Source organism: Amphiprion ocellaris, chromosome 22 (genome assembly GCF_022539595.1).
Source record: "Amphiprion ocellaris isolate individual 3 ecotype Okinawa chromosome 22, ASM2253959v1, whole genome shotgun sequence".
Lineage (NCBI taxonomy): Eukaryota > Metazoa > Chordata > Actinopteri > Pomacentridae > Amphiprion > Amphiprion ocellaris.
Window position 1 is genome coordinate 19,978,360 of NC_072787.1, and position 21,812 is coordinate 20,000,171.

A 21,812-nucleotide genomic window follows, 5' to 3' on the forward strand; every position below is an offset into this window, starting at 1 on the left:
AAATCTAAGTAGTAAAATATCTGTAATATGTACAGTCTCCATTTAGTTTTCCAGTACTGGTAACAGCTGTGGATACTTCAAAAATGTTGCATGCAGTAATATGAGATTTGTCATTTTTTGTAAAATAATGAAAGAAATTCAACTTTAGTTTTTACATTTTCTGGCATTATAACACTCATACTGCACAAAGATATTTTGTAATTCTTTCTACTTCAAGCCATGGCCCAGAGTTAAGTATTAAACTCAGATCTTTAATGTGACGCTAGCTTGAACTACTTAAGATACAGTTAAATAGTTTCATTTAGTAGTTTCTGAGGGCTTGAGAGATGAATTTGACACAGATTTTTCTTTTTTAAAATTAACAATATGTCCTTCTGAAATAGTACCTCAAAACTATACTGTGCTTGTTTTGGATACATTACAGTTCATTTGTGTAATTTTCCAGCAGCCTGCTCAGCATAAACTGAAAAAGGTGTGAATGTGACACAAATAAGAAGCAGCTACAGGTGGGAGAATGGAAATGGTATATCATCACAGACTTTCTGTTGCTCCCTGCAGCACAGAGGAAAACTTAATATATAACTGACATGTTGGGTGTTATGAGAATGTCTAACGGAGCATCAGATGACTTGTGGCCCCTGAGTTTTGTCACGTTCACTGCAGGATCTGAGCACACCTGTGCAGTAGCCATGGCAACATTCAGTCTGCTGTGAGGTGTCAGCGCCACCAGAAGCAGATCCTCTCGCTGTATCGCTGCAGTCCATCCTTATCACAATATCCCACCGGCAGAGCTGAGCACCGCAGGGTTCCTGCATCACGCTGCCAGAAAACAGATCCTCTGTCACCCACGTGATTCCTGTCACAGCACAGCGTGGAGAATGTGTAACTGTTCAAAGCACATGACTATTGTTTGCAATTTAAAGCAGATATTGAAAATTGCATGCATGAGAGCGCTTGTCAGATGATGTCCTGACTGTGATGCATTCACAGGACCAGAACTCCATCTAGTGTTGGTTTTAGTAAAAGGTGCGTGCTTTGTTTTAAGATTTAAAATTACAAAAAAAGCTTTCAAACTAGTCAGTATGCATATTTATTTTAAGTGTACTGTTGATGGACTCCACAATGCACAAAGGACTGCTGGAAAACATTAAAACTGACTCTCTGGGTAATAAAACAGTTTATGAAAATGTATCAGAAGCCAAGTAGCAGCTATTGATAACACAAACCCATTTTACGGTGTCTTAAGTTTTCTTAGCACAGCTTTATTTGGCATTTAAGATCTGAAGTTGTAAACTGCCTTTGCATGGAGAGCATATTTCTTATATTTAGTGCACAATATGAAATTGAAACACAGCAACAGTGTGTTTCAGCCATTGCTTAATCAGAATGACACTTTTATTTGCTGTTCCTGTATGGAGATCCATAGTATGCGATGTAAAATAAGTAATCAATCACAAATTGGGCAGTTTTTTTTTTTTTAGCTCATTGAAATGGTTTTTTCATTGTGCTTCTTTGCATTTTACATCCTGCCTAAATGGCCTTTTGCAGGTCATTTTATTTACTGTAACCAGTTTTCTTTAACCAAAGTCTTTTTGTCTATTCTAAAAGGCCATTTTCCCATTAACTCTTTTATTTTATTTATTAATACCCCTTTATATCAAGTCTTTGGCAATCAAGACAACTAGAAAAGAACCCTTATGTAACCTACTGTGATAACATTAATACTGACTTTTCAGACTTTTTTAATGTATTTTTTTGCATTTACTCATATTATTTTTAGTTTTGTATTGTCTTGTTTACTTATTTGTCCATGCTGTTTGTTTGTTTTTACAGCCAGAGGCTCCTGCTTCATCACTACATGGGTCTCCGCGCCCAGAAGACGAGGACGATGGAGACCTGAACAAGGCCTTGGGTGTCCAGCGTTTCCAGCAGATCCTCAGCCCGGCTGCTGTCGTACCTGAGGAGCAGCTCCACACCTACCATGAGGAGGACATTGAATGTGAGCACAGAGAGCAGCATCCAGTCATAAGAATCTAAATTTAATGCGCCATTGGTTCACCTTTGCGTTCTGTTTCTGCTTTATCTTCTCCGCAGACCACCGTCACTCGTCTCACCACATCCACCGGCCTCTGTCCAAACTGCCCCTCGAGGGACGCAGGAAGAAGAGCAGTAAGAAAAGGAAGAAGGACAAAGATCACAAAAGCAGCCATGCTCCCAGCAGTGGCCCCATAGAGGAGGGAGAGGATGAGGAGGATGAGGAGGAAGATGTTACAGAGCCCAATTCTGCTGCGTCTGAATCAGAGAAAGTCAAAGATGTGGAGGTAATTATTTGACTTCTTACTAGTTCATACTGTATCTTTTACCTGGGAATTTTAGTCTTTTTGTACTGTTTTAAGTAAAATTATTCTAATGATAATATATCAGACATTATTACTTTCAAGTTGTATTGATGTTATTTTTTGCACATTTATACAAAAGCTAGTACTGCAACTAATGAGTGTTGTTTATCGATTTGATTATTAATTTGCTGCTTATTATGTCAGTTCATCGATTATCTGCTTCTATAAAATATCCTCAAAAGAGTGAAGATTTTACTTAAGCTGAACGTGATATTTTGAAATTGCTGGGGCATTTTTTTTCCAATTTTTTGTCTATCAGAATAAAACACCCAAATATCCCATTTAGTGCAATTTAACATAAATTAATGAAACATGTGTTACATTTGAGAAACCAAAAACATATTTTGGTGAATTTTGTTTTAAAAAAAAAAAAAAAAAACAATGGTTTCTGCTCAGTTTCTTCAAAAAAACCTACATCTTTTATTCTTGATCAAGGTTTTATGACCTCTAATGCAAGGTATTTCAAATCTGTACTAAAAACATTTATTCTTAACCTCGATCTCCCTTTTTATTTGTCCTGTACTGTCAAGATTTAAGTCCATCTAGCAATTTAATCATAATACTCTTTATGAACTACCTGAAGCACTTTTTACTCCATTTATCTGTTGTTTTGTAATTATCCTCCAACACAGGATCACCAAACACCCTCTAAAATGTGATCAGTCATGGGGTTTTTTATACGATGGTTGTATGGATTCTTAAAGTGTCTAGATAAAGTGCAGAAGCCTGTTAATGCAGGTCTAAGTAGGGTGAAAGCGGTTGTCATTTGCATTAAAATGCAGGTGAATGACTGCTCAGTGCTGCAGTACAAATGTCCATGCTCTGCTGCCCAGCCTGATCACTCGCTGTCGAAGCATTACCATATATTCCGTTATAAATATTTCAGTATATAGTCTTAATCATTCATCAGTGGGTTTCATGTTTGCTTGTTGTTGTTGTTATGATACTTAACAAAATAAGACCAGATTTAACCTGAGCACAACGTAACAGTAAATGGTATTCACTGTTACGTCTTTACAAGATTGTATTTATTTTCAGCTTCTGTTCTCCTTAACGTTCTGTTTGTGGTACTTTACAGTTGTATTTCACGCAAGAGATAAAGGCAAAAATCAACAAATCGGATTTGACAGCAAAATGACTGAAAAAATGCAATTATGTCAGTTAACTGTTGATATAAAGATGTGGAGGTTCAGTTGCTTAGATAGAAAATCCTTCTATCCTTAGAAATCTCATCCGATGCAATATCTCCTGGTGTCAAAAACATATATTTTCCTAAAATATATTAACTTTTTCACATGACCTGAAGATGTAGGAATGATGTTAGCATTTATCAATATATATATAACTTCAGCTGACTGTGAACAACAATGCATAATTAAGGACATCAGCATAAAGTAAAATTAGTGCTTTTTCATTCTTGTTTCATTGGGTGGTTGTGGAAATAGTGGGAAACCCAAGATAATAACTGGTCTGTATATAGCAAGTAAAAACAGAATAGTTTAGGATACATGTGTCAATAAAATACAAAATTTGCAGCAGATCAAGTCAAAAACAGACACGCATCCCCCACCATGTACATGAAAAATGGACTATAGAATGGAATATAGAGTAATAAGTGCAGTTCATGGTAAGATAAAGTGTAGATGTGCAAGTCTCTATGTTCTGTTTACAGGTTCACTAGTAATATTTGGTTACAGTGAGGACCTTCAGCACTACTGTTGAGTGTGGAGTTCCTGGATATGTTGTCATTGCCCCTGATTTGTCTGTTTGTCTGCAGGTTTACACAAAAAGCTACAACTAAAAATTACAAAATAAGGCATTGGCCTTGGTGGAGAAGTGTACTCTTTTTTTATGTAGTGTTAAATTGTAGTTTATCAGGCTTTACACATCTAAAAACATCGTAGGTCTACAGTTGTGACATTTTCCTTCAGTTTAAGTAAACTGATCTCTGTGGAACCTGCATTGGATAGATTACTTTTGACATGCAGTCATATCTAAACTGCTTTAATTTGTGTGCACAAGGTCTGCACTGTTTCAGTGTGGCATTCCTGGTCTGATTTCTGAGTTTGCTGTCTCACACTCTGCTCCCTCCACAGTTTTTTGTTTCCGATGAAGACCCTGCAGCCAAACGTGACAAAGAGAGTCCACACTCAGCCCGAGAGCTGGACATTGTACCACAGTCTGGTGTGGGAGCAGATACCGAAGATGCATCTTCCACAGAGTGAGTCAAGTCTGCTTCTTCACCTTTAAAAAAAATAACAAAGAACTGCTGGGTGTAAGATCCTACTTTACCTGCTGTGATGTTTCCACAAAGCATGTTTTTGTCATGTTGTTGTTGAGAGACATTTTGACCGGGCGACGGCGCTCAGGTTCATGTCTGATTGGACAGTGGGGTACATGCTGTACGTTACCATGTCTCAGGCATGCAGTGGGCCTGCTGGGCATGATCTGATGGACCAGAGTAGTCCTCTTGTTCAGACACCCATATATCAGCCCTCACTGCATACAGCCCAACACACCTCAGCAGCCCCAAGCTCCGCCTATGACATTTACTTTTCCACTTGATGAGGTTTCAATCTGAGCTGGGATGAAGCTGCGTAGACATCTTTGGTTGTTTTCAGTTGATCGAAGAGCAACCAGATTGTAGAGGATTCATTTTATGAAACATTGTTCTGTAAAGGGAAGGTAGCTGAGTCGAGAGGATTGACTTTGCAAAATAGGTAAGTTTGGAGATTTTGTCCAGACTAAGCAATGGAATACGCCATTTGTCATTTGCCTTAAGAACAGCAAGCAGGAGACTGTAATATGTGGATCTAATACAGAGATATTAAGAAAAGAAAGGAATTCACTGTAAAAAGAGAGCAGTACAGGAGAAATGTTTAACGTTTAATGGCAGTAAGTTGGTGTAGTTGATTTTGTTTTGGATTTTTTTTGTCTGTACAGTCTCCAGCTTCACTTTTTCTGGGGGAATATTTCAGCAAACTTAAGAAAAATGCCTGAAAACAACCTCTCCTCTGTCACTTGTTGATTTCTGATCTATAGTTTAATCTCATCTTTGTGCTTCTCTCCAGTAAACCGGGCAGTTCCAGCCCGGCTCCTCAGTCAGTCCCACCTGAACACCCACCGCTGGGCCGGGTTTCTTCCGCCAGCCGCAGCTACGACCTGCAAGAGCGCCGGCGAACAGGCAACATGACTGGAGCTGAGCAGGCCAAGTACCAACGCATCCCCACTGATGAGAGCGAAGCCCAGACGTTGGCCTCCGCTGACCTGGACGGCATCAAAAGTAAGCATGGATGAACATTTGGCAGATATTGTATTCTGACATCAACAGCTAGGAAGAAAATGACACAGGATGGTGGAAAGTCATTTTTTGAGGTGCTTTCAGTCTGAGATTGTGCACGTCCTCTCGTAGCTCTAGTTTATTGCTTTGTTTTTCTCAATTCCTTGATGCTTATGTGATCGTGATCATGCTATTTGATCCCACACTCAACAACTGAGTCAACCTAACCTAATGTTGCAGTTTGACATAACTAGAGACGACACAAAATACATACAAAAGGTCTGCCCTGAGACATTTATTAGTTTCTCACTGTGCTAAAGTGGGAAATGCAATGGAATCCCCTTAAAATACAGTGTTTCTCCACAATCTCTTTAACAAAGTAACATTTTAGGCTACTTTAAACAACCATTTTATGTCAACTCTATTGGTGGTTTTCAAAATTTTCTGAGGCGTACTTTAGCCCTCACCACAAAGAAATCATTCAAGTAAAATTTAATAGTTAACAGTCACATGACTTCTTGACAAGAACACAAGAAGTTCTTGTGTGTAAAAATGGTTGCTCATGATGATTAAAGTCAGATAATTATCACCCAACTCAGTTTTTTTTTCTCAGCTTCACATAACGTTTATTATTTTCTCCTGGAAGTTACTGCTGTGGTTCAGTCTTTGCATTGTTTTCACTCAGAAAGCTCTAAAAATCCACAATACGCTTCCTGTTGAACACCAAATGATGTTTATCAGCTAAAGACACAGACATTTCCTTCAGGAAAGCTAAAAGAGTGAATGTTGGACTCCAAATGAATGCTAATGTTGCTTTCCGTTCACCCTGCCAGCTTGATAAGGTGGCAATTCATTATTGCATGTGTAAATTTTACTTGTATCTTAATTACGCTTCCGATCACAGAAGGACTGCTGTCAGGCACTGTGATATTTTTATCATAAACACTGTAAACTGGAGAGAGCAGCTCTTTAAGTGAGGTGCGCTCTCTTAGATTGGGATGTATGAGTTGGTGGATAAAACTGTATCCCCTTGTGAGCCTTTTTTTTTTTTTTTTTTTTTAAAGAAAACATTTGTCATTTGCTGATATTCCTCAAAATGTTCTAATCTCTGTACCAGAAGTGTTGTTGTGCTTTGCCTCATGATCACCAGTTTCTCCAGCATGTGTCTTCCTGATGGTGTTTTGGGTATTTAATCATTTTCGACTTCTTTAATACAACTTAATCACTTGGTCTGTGTTGTTGCGTTGTTAGACAGCAACAGTAAGGAAGTCTTGGCTTTGCACACGCTCAGATTCCTCCTCAGACTCTGGATGGAGGGCAGGGGCCTTCTCAGGCTTCATTTCGGTCTGCGCCCCACCGCCCTGTGACGTTCCCGGCCCCCGGCCCAGCGTGGGGTTGTGTTCGGGGCCGAGGTGATTTACGTCAGGGAGCCGACCCCTCAGCGGAGAGCGGCAGCTTATCAGAGAGTGTGGCAGACAGGCCTGCATTATTAAATTAGCCGTTCCCGCTGTCAGCTGAGGCCCCTGGACTGAGGCCCAAGCCAACATGGTGGCTAATTGTGAAACCTGGACCTCAGTGTCCAACCTTTAATCATTAGAGGAGTGAAACAAGGGGAAGAATTAAGTAGACGTGAAGGCCAAATCAAGAGGCCGAGGATGGAGGGGTGGGCTTGACATTGTCCAGATATTTGGTCATTATGAGGCTTAGTGGCAAAAAGTCGAGCCTGCAAACAGGTTCATCAGCAGTTATTCTCTGTGTCTTCTTTTATCTGCTTCCCGCCACCGTAAATCATCCTGGGAAAGTGTCTGTGTCTCTGGCTGCCGCTCAACAATAGGAATTATTAGATCACTGTCCCTCCCCTTTTGTTCGACCTGAGCCAATTAATGCCTCTGCTTGCTGATGCTTTCTGATAGCTTCGGGCTCTGCGGGGTCAGGCGCCGGTCAAGAAATGGCAACTTTTTCCGACTTGTCAAAACTTCAGCACAGGTTGCACACTCCCATCTGAGCAGCGAGGGGCGTCACGTAGCCGAGCGGCAGTGCCAGCTCTAATCCGACATTCACCGCAAACCCTCCTCTTCCTTCCACATCCACATGTTAGTCAGGCCTCATTTAGCTCCAGGTTCTGTCCCAAACTGCAGTCAGACATCATGGAGCCCTGTCAGTGAAAAGTGATGCTTGTAAAAGTGAAGCTGGAAGGAACAAGGTAGCAGATCTCATAGTTTTGGGCAAATTTGTTTGTTTTTTTTTTACCTGCAAGGACAGGTTAAAACTTTGATGAAGAACTTTAAAAGCATCACTGTTGTTTACATAGGAATTGCTGATAACGGTAAGACACTTTACTTATTCTGTGTATACAAGCTTTTGTGTCATTCTAATATTGAGAAATCATATCTTGTTGATTGCAGAATTTGTGAGAAGCAGTGTTAAGGGCGCAGTTCTGCATTCAAGTTGAATGAATTGACATAGGTCCATTGATCTTTGAAGTCTAACATCCGATAGAACAACTTCTACTCACAGTGTTGTGTTTGTGCCAGTTGGTGCCTTTCTCCACATCGTTTTCAATGCCTGGTGTGCTGCCAGCATGAGTAACTCTACTCCTTCCAGTGGGACCATAGAAACAAAAAGGCAAAGAGGCCTGAGACTATGTGGGCTGAGATTTGAACTCAGGGTGGAAGGTCAATGTGTGCAATGAGTGCATGAAGTTTTATCTAATCTGTCTTCTGTCCTCCTCCAGGTCATCGTTTTGAAGATGTTCCTGGTATGCGTAGACACCTGGTCAGAAAGAGCACCAAAGGACAGGTGGTGCACATCGGCAAAGACCACAAAGAGCCGACCACTCGCAGCCGTAAGCAGGACCGGACCCCACATGAGGTGAGGATTTGCTTATCATCCGTATCCTTACGCACTGAAGCAGGACAGAGCGTTGTACAACCAAGCAAGTTTGACATAGCCGGGCTTTCTTTACATTAGCTGGCTCGACAAAACCTAAAATCCCAGTAAGAGATAACAGGTATCAAAACAGTGGTTATGTTCGTTGTGCATGCTCCTAAAAAAAGGGGGCGTTTGATGCGTCATTTTACTCTCCTTCCAAACAAAATGAACATGCCTCATGCTGCCGACATCAGCCAAAAGAAACAGGTTATAGATATAATGGAGAGCCATGACGAAGAAGAAGAGCGTTGTTACTGCAAATACGACAACAGAGGATTTGTTAATTGTGTAAGTTCATATATATATTTGACAGCTTGGTGCATCTCAGTACAGGTGCTTATTTTTAACATGACTGCTGCACATTAGAGCTCTGAAGCTTTAAACTTCAGACATTCAAGCATGGTACTTAAGAAATACTTTTCAGTTTGACGCTGCTGTGCAACATCAGTTACCATGGTGATGTAGCAGGATAAAACAGTCACCTTTATTATATTGAAAACACTGGGTTCAACATACCTTGCTAACCCAATGATGTCACTTTTCAGTAAATTCCTCAGGTGTCACTTAATGTGGACTTAAGTAGAGTTTGATGGTGTTAGTGGTGTTTTCAGCTTCATCTGTGCCTGAGTTTTTTGCCAAGTGCTTTTTTTGAGTAAGAACATTTGGTAGATTTACTAGCAACAGAAGGACACTATTGGATGTTTAAATTTTCTTACAGTTGGAGATTTTAATGTATACAAGAGTCAGCAACAATGAAATGTCAAAAATATGACAAGAACTAACTTGGCTGATAAACATTTTTGCAGAAATTGATTAAAGATAGTAAAGAAAAGTTCAAGTTTCGGTTTTAGGAAATAATAAAGGAATTAAATGAAGACATGTTGATAAAAATGATGCTATTTTTCAATGTTTTTCCAGGTTTTAGACAAAATATGAAGGGTTAGGCTGTTTTTTATGACATGGGACATAGCGCCGTACCTCATAATTGCTTAATTCATGAAGTAATTAAAATTCTCAGAGCACAGACTAATAAAATAATTAATTTTAACTGACCACTCAAAGCCCCAAATACATTTCATTTACAGCAAGATTAAACAAATAGCTGATCACCTTTCTCATGATTGAATTATGTATTAACTGATCGTTCAGCACTTAGAAAGCCACAAATGAAAACTGTCATCACGTCACTGATCAAAAGATTGTTAATATATCAACTTAACACAAGAAAAACTAGCTTATTGATCATTCTTGATGTTGCTAATGATTTGTTTACCTCTGTAATAGTGGTAAAACATGAAAAAATATCACACTTTTTTATTATTTAAATGAATGAACCTGTTATTTATATGGTTGGAAAATGGTTGTCTTTTCCTATTTTTAAATTTGCTTATTTACCTCAAATGCAACCATAAATTGTTGCAAATCTGCCGAAATGTTTTCCCCTCTGTCCCTCTCAAATTTAGCCCTGCTCTGTCTCTTTTGTTGATGGGACGGGGAGGGAAGGAGACGATTAAAAATGAATGAATGAGTTCTTTCCTTTCACGCGCAGAAAGGAAAATAGAGGGGAGAGAGGAGCTGAGGTAACCAGACACTGGGAGCTCCAGAGACGGAGGGGAGCTATGTTTTATTAACACACACACACAGATTCTCATACACAACAGGTCCCTGTCAGGTGTGTGTCACCTGTGGGTATGTGTGTGAAAGTGAGGGTCCCGTCTTTTGTGCTGCCGTCGGTTCTGTCAGTGTTTGAGTCCTCTCCTGCACCGTTTCCAGCCGTTACCGGTGGTTCTGTACCGCTCTGCCTCGCGGCCAGAAGGCTTCCTGCTGGACATGGACTCTGGTCAAATGGTTGGGTACCAGAAGGTGAGGCTGGGTGACCGGCCAGCGTCAGGTTTGACCCGTCTGAGCGTGAATTTTCGCAGGCATGCAGCACAAGACGTCAGATTGAGGGGATTATTTTCCAGCTTGGTTTTTTTTCGTTCGTCATTAGACGGAGGACTGTAACTGACCAGCATGGTGTTGAATTAATCTCCTTTTAACAGACACTGGATGCTGAGAGAAGGCTGCTCAGGAGGAACAGCAGACTTTTTAGCAACTTGTGTTAAGACATCATTGGATGCATCTCTAGAATAAGATGTAAAACTGTTTATTACACACTATAATGTAGTTGTGCAACATTTTAAAGTTGTTATCAACGTTAAATTTACTGCTATGAAGACATTTTCTGCTGTTGCAACTGAGTTTTAAAGTATTGTCTATTTATAATAGGGGCAGACTGTAATTTGTTTATCAAGGCCAATTCCAGTACAAATTATTGTTAATTATTAAGCCCATGAATTATATTTGGAACCAATAAACATTTACAGTAAAGCTGAAAACTAAGTGTTAAAATTTGGAATAATGCAAACCTCAACACCAAATTTTGTTGAAATACTTATGTTGATTTATATTTTCCGTATACTCAATTGAAAGAGAACTTTTCAGCATTTATCCTTCAGTGCTGATTGGCTGTTGCTTGTGACATGTAACCAATCACAGCACTGTGGGCGGGACATTGTTCGAGATTGTAGAGCGACTACACCAAATTACCTCTTTTTAAATTAATTTATTTAATGTGATATTCAGAAAAATGCTGAATATTGAGCCCAATAATTGGTCATTTGCTAGTTTCTATACTCTCCTTTATTCCACAGAAGTCCTTCACAATACTTCCATCTTCTTTAGCAGCAGTATAGTGTGTTATTAACCATTATCATTATATATTACTTGTAAATGTTATATGAAGAGTGCAGTAAAACCCCTTACCGATCATTACTGTTAAAACTTCCAAATAATTAATTAATAAACCAATAATAGCATTCATCTTTTGCGTATTGAGTGATTTTAATTAACTCACATGGTATCCTGGTAAGCATGGTTTCTGTTTCCTGACATGCAAGTTGGTTTTCCAGTCAAAACGCTCCACTGAATCACTAAATCAACTTTGAGAGGACCGACTGACCAGTCAAAGTGCTTTACTTAATGGGAATGTTTTGGCACGTGCTGAATGTGCATGTCATTCAGTGTGGACAGTACAGTTGTGTCTCACCGACGCTGGAATGTGCTTCCAGGTGTTTGTGGAGCTGAACGAGCTGACGATGGACAAGAACCAGGAGATGCAGTGGAAGGAAACGGCTCGTTGGATCAAGTTTGAGGAGGATGTAGAGGAGGAGACGGATCGCTGGGGGAAACCTCATGTTGCTTCGCTGTCCTTCCGTAGCTTGCTGGAGCTCAGAAAGACCATCTCCCATGGTAAAAGCGAGGGCGAAGACTGTATTTATGTTGTGTTTTCTACCTAAAGTCAGCAATGCAGTTCATTAATGACCGAGTGTGTGTGTTTGCAGGTGCTGTGCTGCTGGATCTGGACCAGAAGACCCTGCCTGGCATCGCCCACCAGGTGGTGGAGCAGATGATCATTTCTGACCAGATCAAAGCCGAGGACCGAGCCAATGTCCTGAGAGCCCTACTGCTGAAACACAGGTGACTGACGGCGCCCGACTGCAACAAACAAGCTGGCAGAGATTCCATGTACAGAGGAATGAAGTTCTATTCCTGCAGCTGGACACAAAACATCTCATAGCCCCAATCTGACCAACTGTACAGCTTTCATGTAATTTATCTTTGGATTATTGATGTCCCGAGAAAAAATGTAGGCACTGCAAAGTCATTAAAGGGATAGAAAAGGAAAACATGTTTCTATAGATCAAAATAATGTTTGTTTTTTAAACTTTCCCGCTTTAGCTATGAAATTTAACAAACCAAGAAGAAAAAAGTGCTAAGATCATAATTTGTCATGAAACATCATAAATATTGACTGCTGGGGGAAATTTACCCATACATATACAGTTTTTACAAAATAAAAGCAAAGTTAAGTCCATGAAGGTCTCGTAAAAGTGACTAAATCTGGCTACCTGACCAGTTTATCAGCTGTCATCACTGCATGAGTAGAAGCTGTTAAACCATCTTTTCTCTCACTGCTACACACTGCCTGCTCTTAGATGGCTTCATGCTTGGGCACTGCCTCTCCTCCTCCTCCTCACCCTCTCTCTGCCTCTCCCTGCCTCCCCTAGTCACCCGAACGATGAGAAGGAGCACACTAGCCATTTCCCCAGGAACATCTCTGCAGCCAGCCTCGGCAGCCTGATCTCGCACCACCACAACGCCAACCACAACCACCAGCCGGAACCGTCTGTGACCGACCCCCTGATGGGCGCCGTTCACTCCATGATGGACACGGACACACGCATCAGCATAGAGAAGAGCGAGATGCAGGTAAGTCTGGGTCTGGAGTGTTTGCCAAAAATCTCCTTCACTTGTTTTCTAAGGAATCATCCTGATTTCCTTTTCCAGCAGAAGGAGCCGAGCGTGGGGCCTGGCATGCATCGGTCCAAGTCCAAACATGAGCTGAAGCTTCTGGAGAAGATTCCTGAAAATGCCCAGGCCACAGTGGTCCTTGTGGGTAAGTTGCAAATGTTTTAAAACTGTAAAGTACTTCATTTTTGGTTTTCCTGTTCTATTTTCTGTACATTGACCCTCTCTCTCTCTTTCTAGGCAGCGTGGACTTCCTGGAGCAGCCCACCATGGCGTTTGTGCGGCTGCTGGAGGCGGTGGAGCTGGAGTCCGTCCTGGAAGTTCCGGTGCCGGTCAAGTTCCTCTTTGTTCTGCTGGGACCTCCCACCACCAGCATGGACTACCACCAGATAGGACGCTCCATCTCCACCCTCATGTCTGACAAGGTGAGTTTCAGTAGTGATGCGGCTGTTTTTTATTCTATTTTTTAAATAATTTATGATGTGATTGGATTTCCTAAAACACATATCACAGTTGCATAAAATGGCACTTACAGCGTCACATAAGCAACAGGCCCTTTTTGATGAGATCGTAGCCATGATGAACCTTCTTTTCACTTCTTCCATAATATAAATGTATGGATTAAAATATAATAGTGTGCATCTGTTCCTTGATGCACACAAACCTAAAGCCTATGCAAAAATAGCCAAGTAAGCTTCAGATGTAAAACATTTTGAACTTTTTTGTTTCTTCATAACAAAACTATCTTTCGTGATGCCAGTATAATTATATTTAAGCAGTTTATAACCAGGAAAATCTGGACTTTTCTGTTCCCCGAAGTTGCCCGATCATAATATAGTTGCCTCAATGTAATTCAGGTGGTCAAATATATTAGAGAAATACACAATATTCATACAGCGGACACAAGAAGATACAAATCCTCAATCATTGTCTATGTAGTTTAGTTTATTTCCCATTTACTTTACCACAGAGCATTACCGTGAAGGTAACTGTCTTGCATTCAATTTCTTGTCTACTAGAGCAGATGGGTGTTTTTATCACTTAGTCTATGAGCAGAGCTGAAAAGAAAGTGAAGTTAAATTGATTTTTAGCACATAAACTAACCTGCAGTCAAGGCTCCTCCTCTGGCTTATTTTATTGGTCAAATCTGTTTATGTCTGAATCCAGCAATTCCACGAGGCGGCCTATATGGCAGACGACAGACAGGACCTACTGAACGCCATCAACAGCTTCCTGGACTGCAGCATCGTGCTGCCGCCTTCAGAGATGGGAGACGACGAGCTGCTGCGCTCCGTCGCTCGCTTCCAGAGCGAGATGCTGCGCAAGAGGGAGGAACAAGGAGTGAAAGCAGCCAAAGAGCCAAAAAGCTTTGAGGAAAAAGGTGAGCATTTTCTTCTCAGTCAGAAAATGTGGAGGGTGTGGTGTTGAAATTAGGACTGTAAGTTTACCAGAACAAAAGACTTAGATTAAGATGAAAAATACCATCAAATGCACATCAGGTCTACAGTTTTATATTTGTAAGTTTAAAAAAATATAGAGCTGAGAGGAAGAGAGTGATATTGTAAGAAAAAAACTCAAAACTTGATTATTCTGAAAGATTATAGTCACAAATTTACAAGAAGAAAAAGATGATTTTGTTGTCAGTTTAGTTAGTTTTTTTGGCAATAACCCACAAAGCTTTATAATTCCACCTTGTAACATCTTCGTCACACCACAGATGCTGCCAGTGGCCGTGTATTATTCCTGCAGTAAATGATTTCATCAAATTATACTTTACAATCAGATTTAGCAGGAAGGAAATATTAGTGATTTTACAGATCTGCCGTACTTTGATAAGCATCCTTTTTTTCTCCTGCAGTAGTTCAGACAAATCTTTTCAGTGTTTTTACATATCAGCATTATGTTCAGTGGTTTTAGTATTTCTATTTACAGTACTTCTATGAATCAATCAGAAGCTGCTGCCTGACTTTTTGTTGTTGTAATTAATGCCCTGCTCTGTCCCGTCACCCAGAGGCCCAACTCACACCTCTGAAAAAGTCAGACGACCCCTTACAGCGAAGTGGACGCCCCTTCGGCGGGCTGATACGAGACGTGCGGCGGCGTTACCCGAAGTACATCAGCGACTTCAAGGACGCCCTGAACAGCCAGTGCATGGCTGCTGTCATCTTCATCTACTTCGCCGCTCTCTCTCCGGCCATAACGTTCGGAGGTCTGCTGGGTGAGTCGGAGAAGCAGCTGAGTCACAAATCCTGGTCATGTTTTTGTAATGATGGTTCTACTAGCAACCTATTGATGAATTGTGTGTGTTCATTGTGGTGATAATGGGTTGTTGGTGTCTGCTGTTAGGTGAGAAGACGGAAGGTCTGATTGGAGTTTCTGAGCTGATTGTGTCGACGGCAGTGCAGGGTGTAGTGTTCTGTTTGCTCGGAGCTCAACCGCTGCTGGTCGTGGGGTTCTCTGGACCTCTACTGGTCTTTGAAGAAGCCTTTTACAGTGTAGGTTGATGTTCCAAACACACAGTACAACATACGGTTGATTAAAAACAACCGACAACATCTGCAGTTCTGGATTCCTGTAAACTGATTATTCTGTACCTGACAAATCTTGTTTGGGACCATAAGATAAAACTTTATTGATCCCAAAAGAAACTCTTGTGCCAGATATTGCTGAGGAAAACAACTAAATCGCATACCTTAAGAAATGCAGTGCCTAAAAAGTAGAAAAGCAGTAAGATAAGAGTACAATGCAATGCTGAAATGAAATGGGTAAAGAAAATGAGGCTAGAATAGAACAGTACAAAGTAATGCTGGCCATGATACTGTAGTATAAGTAATGTTACACATGATGTTAAGATATTGCACATGAAAATGAAAATTGCACCTAAAAAAAGATATTTAATATGAAATACTGTAACTTATGATAGCAATGTTGGACATGAAACTGAAATATTGCACCCAAGAAATGAAAATGTGAAATATTGCAGAAATTAAATGCTACCCCTGATACTGAAACTGATACTGCACAAACTATTGAGAAAAGTAATGTTGCAAATGATGCAGATACTATTGTGTTGACCTAAGTGTCCACTGTAATTGTACTTTTTCTAATGTAGCAAAAAAAAACAAACTGAAAAAACCCTGTTGTAGGTTCAATCATGAACATTTCTTGCATGTAATTTCCAGTTTCCGTCACCTGCTGAGCCAGAAAATTGCCCCAAAAACAAGCAAAACCACCACGTGGGATGCAGAAATCACACCTTTTCACACTGATTAGACTGTGAAAACTTGCAGAAGCATAATTCTAAAGTTATTTTTCTCCATGTCCTCACAGTTCTGCAAAGCGAACGGCATAGAGTACCTGACGGGTCGCGTCTGGATTGGCTTTTGGCTCATCATCATCGTGATCGTCACCGTGGCCTTCGAAGGCAGCTTCCTGGTGCGCTTCGTCTCCCGCTTCACCCAGGAAATCTTCTCCTTCCTCATCTCCCTCATCTTCATCTGCGAGACCTTCATCAAGCTTGGCAGGGTACACCTGAGACTTGAATTAACAACTCCTGATTACAAAAAGTTTTTGTTGGCATGCTGTGGGTTTACGCCGCTGACGCTAAACCGAACAGACTAATCTTTGGACAGTGTTCAGATTTCGGGGTCGAAATGAGTATGTTTTTCTAACAAGCGCACCTGAAATCTTCTGTGATTGATTGGCCTTGAAGGTTAAATGGATTGAGAGTTTAATTATTATCCTGGCTTATGATTTTGGAAGATTTGCTATTTTTAGAGTTTTATGGCACAGACTTGAAAGGCCTTTGGCTACAAGCTAATCTCATTTTCCAGAAAGGGTGATTGTAATACCTAAAAGTGTGATCCCTCGAAAGAAAGGAATCACAGCCTGTATCCATGTGTGTGTTTGAACCTTATAGTGAAATGTTGTGCTTTAACATCAAACCTCTGTGTGCAGATTTTCAAGGAGCACCCACTGAAACGCTGCTCCCTCTCCAACGGCACCGAAGACGGCCCCTCGACAGAAAACATCACCCTCATGCTGAGCAACAGCTCGCTGCCTGTGATGGTGAAGGTCCAGGGGGAGCCCAACACCGCACTGCTCTCTCTGGTTCTCATGGCTGGAACTTTTTTCATCGCTTTCTACCTGCGCAAGTTCAAGAACAGTGCCTTCTTCCCCGGCAGGGTGAGGAGCTAAAATCACTCTAAAACACAAGTCAACATTTAGCAAATAGATGGTCTAAGGAAGAATCTGTAGCATTGGAATATTTCAGAACCCACAAAAGTAATTTCTTTAATATTCATGTTATCATTTCCAGTCACAATCAAGTAAAAATATTAATGGGATTGCATAGATTCAAAATTTAAGATGAAGAATTATTTTTGGCAAAAACTCAGAATTTCTGAGATTCAAGTTGTAAATTTACAAGGAAAAAGCTTGAAGATTTGGCTTCAAACAAAAAACCCAGAAGAATTTTTTAAAAATTGAATGTTATTGATTGTCCCTTTCTGTATTTTTGTGTTTTTGCATTGTGCATAATCAGTTAATCCATCAGCTTTAAACGATGCAGGTTTAGAACAAAGGTTAGGTGCTGTATCTGGTCCAGACTTGGAATGAAGGATGTAAATGCACAGAGTCTAAGAATCAGACTAATTCCTGGGTAGGTTTTCTGTGGGTCAGATGAGGAAGAATCCATGGTGCCAGTGAAATCACAATGTGAGCAATAACCTCCTTAAACAGTGTTCATTTTTGACAGTTTGCTCAATATTTGTGCCACACTTCTGTCACTGAAATAGGAAATACTCTTTTAAGATGCATTTTACGTAGAATTTTTTGCACAAAGTTACTTTTTTTAATGTCCAAAACAATCTTTTTAATTTTTCCCATTATTGATATTGACTAAGATAAAAAGATAAAGTCACTAATTTACCACAAAGCTTCAATATGTAAGCTTCATCACACCACAGACGCTGCCACTTGTCATGTACTGTACCTGCTGCGGTGATGATGATGATCTAAACAAATCGCAATTGCAGTTTGAAATGACAATTAGGACATATTTATTATTATTTTGTTTTTCCCAGTGGTCCTAGTATGTTGTTGTAGAATCCAGATAGATGGCCTTTAAAAGAAAAATGTCAGTGATTGTTAGATATCAGCGTTGTTTTCTGGGGTTGACCTCTCTTTTCTCTAGCATCCATAAAATTTATTTAACTTTCCTTCAATCTTTCATCATAACCTGCAGTGCAGATTTGTAAATCTGCATATTGCTTCATATAAATCTCCACTTCTGCTCAAACTTCTCTTTCTATGGTGTTCAGTTCCGCAGGATCATCGGAGATTTTGGGGTTCCCATTGCGATCCTCATCATGGTTCTGATCGATTACTTCATAGAAGACACATACACGCAGGTGAGAATCTGATATTTTTCATTCAAACCACAGATGTGTGTTTTCTGAGTGGTGCTGAGTCTCCGTCTTCTGTCCAGAAACTGAGCGTTCCCAGCGGATTCTCCGTGACGAGTCCTCAGAAACGTGGCTGGTTCATCAGTCCTCTGGGCACCAACGATCCGTTCCCCATCTGGATGATGTTTGCCTGCTGTCTGCCTGCTCTGCTGGTCTTCATCCTCATCTTCATGGAGACTCAGATCACCACGTGAGTAACGCTGACATTTTAAAAGCTATTAATGCCAAATTATCTCTAAGTTTTTTTTGATTAGTTAGTGTATCATTCACTCAAACTAATTGCATCTGTACCACCTGAAGCTGATAGAATGGGATCAGTTTGAGTTTACTAAAGGCTTCTTATATGTTTTATAATGTTAAAATTCTCAGTTATTATATGTATCTGTGTGGCTCAATAAGGAAAGCCTTGTCAATATGTTTTTTGACAATCTGTGTTACACAAATTGCAATAAACACCTTATGGTGCAATCTGTGCATTACATAACAAGATCTGTCCTCAGATGCTTGATTCGGATAAGATCAAACTCCACCACTTATTCAATTGATGTCTGTACTGAAGAGATACAGGATGTATACCAGTGTTTTTCCTGCATTTAGGATCTTTTTTGTGCTCCACAAAGAGGTTTGTTTTAGCTGGCACCTCGGAAAACTCACTGAAAGCAAAGTCCAAATTAAGAATACAACATTTATTATATTTGAACCACTTTAGTTCAATAGGGTTTGATGTATTCAAGCATAGTAGACAGTTTTCTTCATTAAAGGGGCAGAAATAACAGGAAAATGTTTAGATTTCTGCAAGATAAGAGAACAGACTCTGATCATTACTATCATTTTTAGTTTCCCTACTGAGGCCCATTCTGAGCAGAAAAAAAATCCCATGAACATATGAAACATGTCAACCAGCTCTAGATCAGATTGTGTCTGATATCAGAGCATCAATAAATACTGTCATGTTGTATTGACTCAAACATATAAAGTAATTCTCATTTGTCTGTATCACTAGTAATTTTAATGGAAAAAAAGGATGTTAAAGATGCCATTAACCCTAGAGAGGCTGCATGTATCAGTCAGTGTGCCTGAAATAAAACTAAAGAATAAGAAACCAGTGGCTACCAAAGTCAGCATTTGCTTCTCAAACTAGAGTCTCACCTGTTGTTTACGTCTGTTTGTCTTCCTGCAGCCTCATCGTCAGTAAGAAGGAGCGGATGCTGGTGAAAGGTTCTGGTTTCCACCTGGACCTGCTGCTCATCGTGGTTCTGGGCGGAAGCTCGGCTCTGTTCGGCCTTCCGTGGATGGCCGCCGCCACCGTTCGCTCGGTGACCCACGTCAACGCCCTCACCGTCATGAGTAAAGCCGTCGCCCCCGGAGACAAGCCTCGCATCCAGGAAGTGAAGGAGCAGCGGGTCACCGGGCTCCTGGTCGCCATCCTGGTTGGTGAGTGTCGCACAGTGAAGCATCGCCTCTTCTTTCTGATGGAATTCGTGCTTTTAATTCCTGTGAAACCTCATGTTTCATGTTCTCTTGTACAGGCCTGTCCATCGTGATCGGCGACCTGCTGCGTCAGATCCCGCTGGCCGTTCTGTTCGGCATCTTCCTCTACATGGGTGTGATGTCGCTCAACGGCATCCAGCTGACGGAGCGGATGATGCTGCTCCTCATGCCGCCAAAGTACCACCCCGACCACACCTACGTCCGCAAGGTGAGAGGAGCCACATTCTATGATTTAGGCTGAGGGAACGGGTGTTTTTACACAAAGAAATGGAGATTTCATGTGGAAGAAGCAACAACTGAATTAAACGGTGACACTAACAACATTGCACAGATTCTATTATGAGTAGAAATACTGATAGAAACGCATTAATATTACACTTCATAATTTATGTATTAATTAACCTTTTGATTTAGTGGTTCAGTCAATAAAATGTTCATATTAGATGTATAGTATTTATATTTAATCATTTATTTAAATGGATTCAGACTGACAGCTAATAATTTGAACTCTTAATGTCTTAAGCTGTTTAAAACCCTGTATTAATTGTAGACCAACAAATATCTGAACATTTCTCCTTGAAACGGCATTACAAGACTTAAAATATAAGCACTCGTGATTGAGCTAAACGTTTGTTTTAGTCTTATTTTTAGTGTTTCTGAGAGTTAATGTCACTGCCCTCTGCCTCCTCCAGGTCCGTACGCTGCGCATGCATCTCTTCACCTGCATCCAGGTGGTGTGTTTGGCCGTTCTGTGGGCCGTCATGTCCACCCAGGCGTCTCTGGCGTTCCCCTTCGTCCTCATCCTCACCGTCCCCGTCAAGATGTTGGTGCTGCCGCGCATCTTCTCCGGCAGAGAGATGGCTTGTGTAAGTTTAACCAACGGGGGGCGCAGTGGGCTCCTGTACAGAACTACACTACCGTTCAAAAGTTTGGGGTCAGCCAGACAATTTCATGTTTTCCATTGTTACAACCCCGGCTCGGGGGGAAGGGAAGCAACATAAACAGTTGTTGGTGGTAAAATCAAATTATTTATTACAGAAAAGGTTGAACAGAAAATGTGCAAAATACTATACAAACTGAGGCAGAACTGAGGAAGAGGGCTGGTGGGTGCTGCTAGCAAAACACAAAAAGAGTTCTCATAAGGAGAACTTAACGCTACCATCGCGGTGGACAAAAGAAAAACGGAACAAAAAGGCTCACTAAATGGGAACTGACAAAAAAAAACTTACACACGAGTCAGCACCCCTAATCCTGGTGAAACCTAAACAGAAGGAACTACCTGGAATGAAGTGAGGCTGTATCAGTTTTTAATTCTAGGCCTGGCCCAATTCCTAGCACACACACACAATCTTGCCTCGACCACACAGTAACACAAAACGGCACGCTAGGAGTCAGCTGCCCCGTTCAGTGGAACTGCCAACTCTTTTAAAGGAGTTGGCAGTTTTCGGTTGGACAGCCTGGTAAGCGCCGCACCAATCACTGGGACTCCCGGCCGCAGCCACGCCTCCGTCGTCGTGGTCCAACCAGGGAGTGGGGATCACACAGCCCTATTTGCATAAGCCACAATATTTAGTTAACACACACACGCGGGGTAGGAGGCGCTGGCCGTAACCCCCCTCCCCTTAAGATACAAGTCGTATCGACTTTTTATTAAGTGTCATCATCACTTAACATGTTCACTATCACCTATACTTACCACACCCTGGACAGGGCATCTGCCAATACATTTTCAGTCCCCTCGTTTTATCACTGGCTTTAGAAAAGTAAACGCTGTCACAGTCCCTGATTCATATCCATTACCAAGGATGGAGGACTGTGTGGATAATCTTGGCACAGCAAAGTGCTCCCGGCCGCAGCCACGCCTCCGTCGTCGTGGTCCAACCAGGGAGTGGGAAT

The 21,812-nt window shown here is 41.0% G+C and overlaps 1 protein-coding gene across 10 annotated transcripts in view; it reads left to right on the forward strand.

Moving 5' to 3' along the window:
* The window catches only part of slc4a2b (solute carrier family 4 member 2b), a 51,034-nt gene that overhangs the window by 25,917 nt on the left and 3,305 nt on the right, over nucleotides 1-21,812 (forward strand). For 7 of the 10 annotated variants that reach the window (XM_023285296.3, XM_023285305.3, XM_035955148.2 and 4 more), the window contains 21 exons: nucleotides 1,834-1,999; nucleotides 2,095-2,321; nucleotides 4,496-4,620; nucleotides 5,471-5,682; nucleotides 8,414-8,550; nucleotides 10,384-10,473; nucleotides 11,721-11,901; nucleotides 11,994-12,129; nucleotides 12,720-12,921; nucleotides 13,000-13,108; nucleotides 13,201-13,385; nucleotides 14,128-14,341; nucleotides 14,972-15,178; nucleotides 15,307-15,455; nucleotides 16,291-16,485; nucleotides 16,918-17,145; nucleotides 18,282-18,371; nucleotides 18,449-18,615; nucleotides 19,606-19,859; nucleotides 19,955-20,124; nucleotides 20,609-20,782. In XM_023285296.3, coding sequence (XP_023141064.1) covers nucleotides 1,834-1,999; nucleotides 2,095-2,321; nucleotides 4,496-4,620; nucleotides 5,471-5,682; nucleotides 8,414-8,550; nucleotides 10,384-10,473; nucleotides 11,721-11,901; nucleotides 11,994-12,129; nucleotides 12,720-12,921; nucleotides 13,000-13,108; nucleotides 13,201-13,385; nucleotides 14,128-14,341; nucleotides 14,972-15,178; nucleotides 15,307-15,455; nucleotides 16,291-16,485; nucleotides 16,918-17,145; nucleotides 18,282-18,371; nucleotides 18,449-18,615; nucleotides 19,606-19,859; nucleotides 19,955-20,124; nucleotides 20,609-20,782 — 3,618 coding nt within the window. The remainder of the gene's footprint in view (nucleotides 1-1,833; nucleotides 2,000-2,094; nucleotides 2,322-4,495; nucleotides 4,621-5,470; nucleotides 5,683-8,413; nucleotides 8,551-10,383; nucleotides 10,474-11,720; nucleotides 11,902-11,993; nucleotides 12,130-12,719; nucleotides 12,922-12,999; nucleotides 13,109-13,200; nucleotides 13,386-14,127; nucleotides 14,342-14,971; nucleotides 15,179-15,306; nucleotides 15,456-16,290; nucleotides 16,486-16,917; nucleotides 17,146-18,281; nucleotides 18,372-18,448; nucleotides 18,616-19,605; nucleotides 19,860-19,954; nucleotides 20,125-20,608; nucleotides 20,783-21,812) is intronic. The other 3 variants (XM_023285322.3, XM_023285344.3, XM_023285337.3) reach the window with 3 other exon arrangements.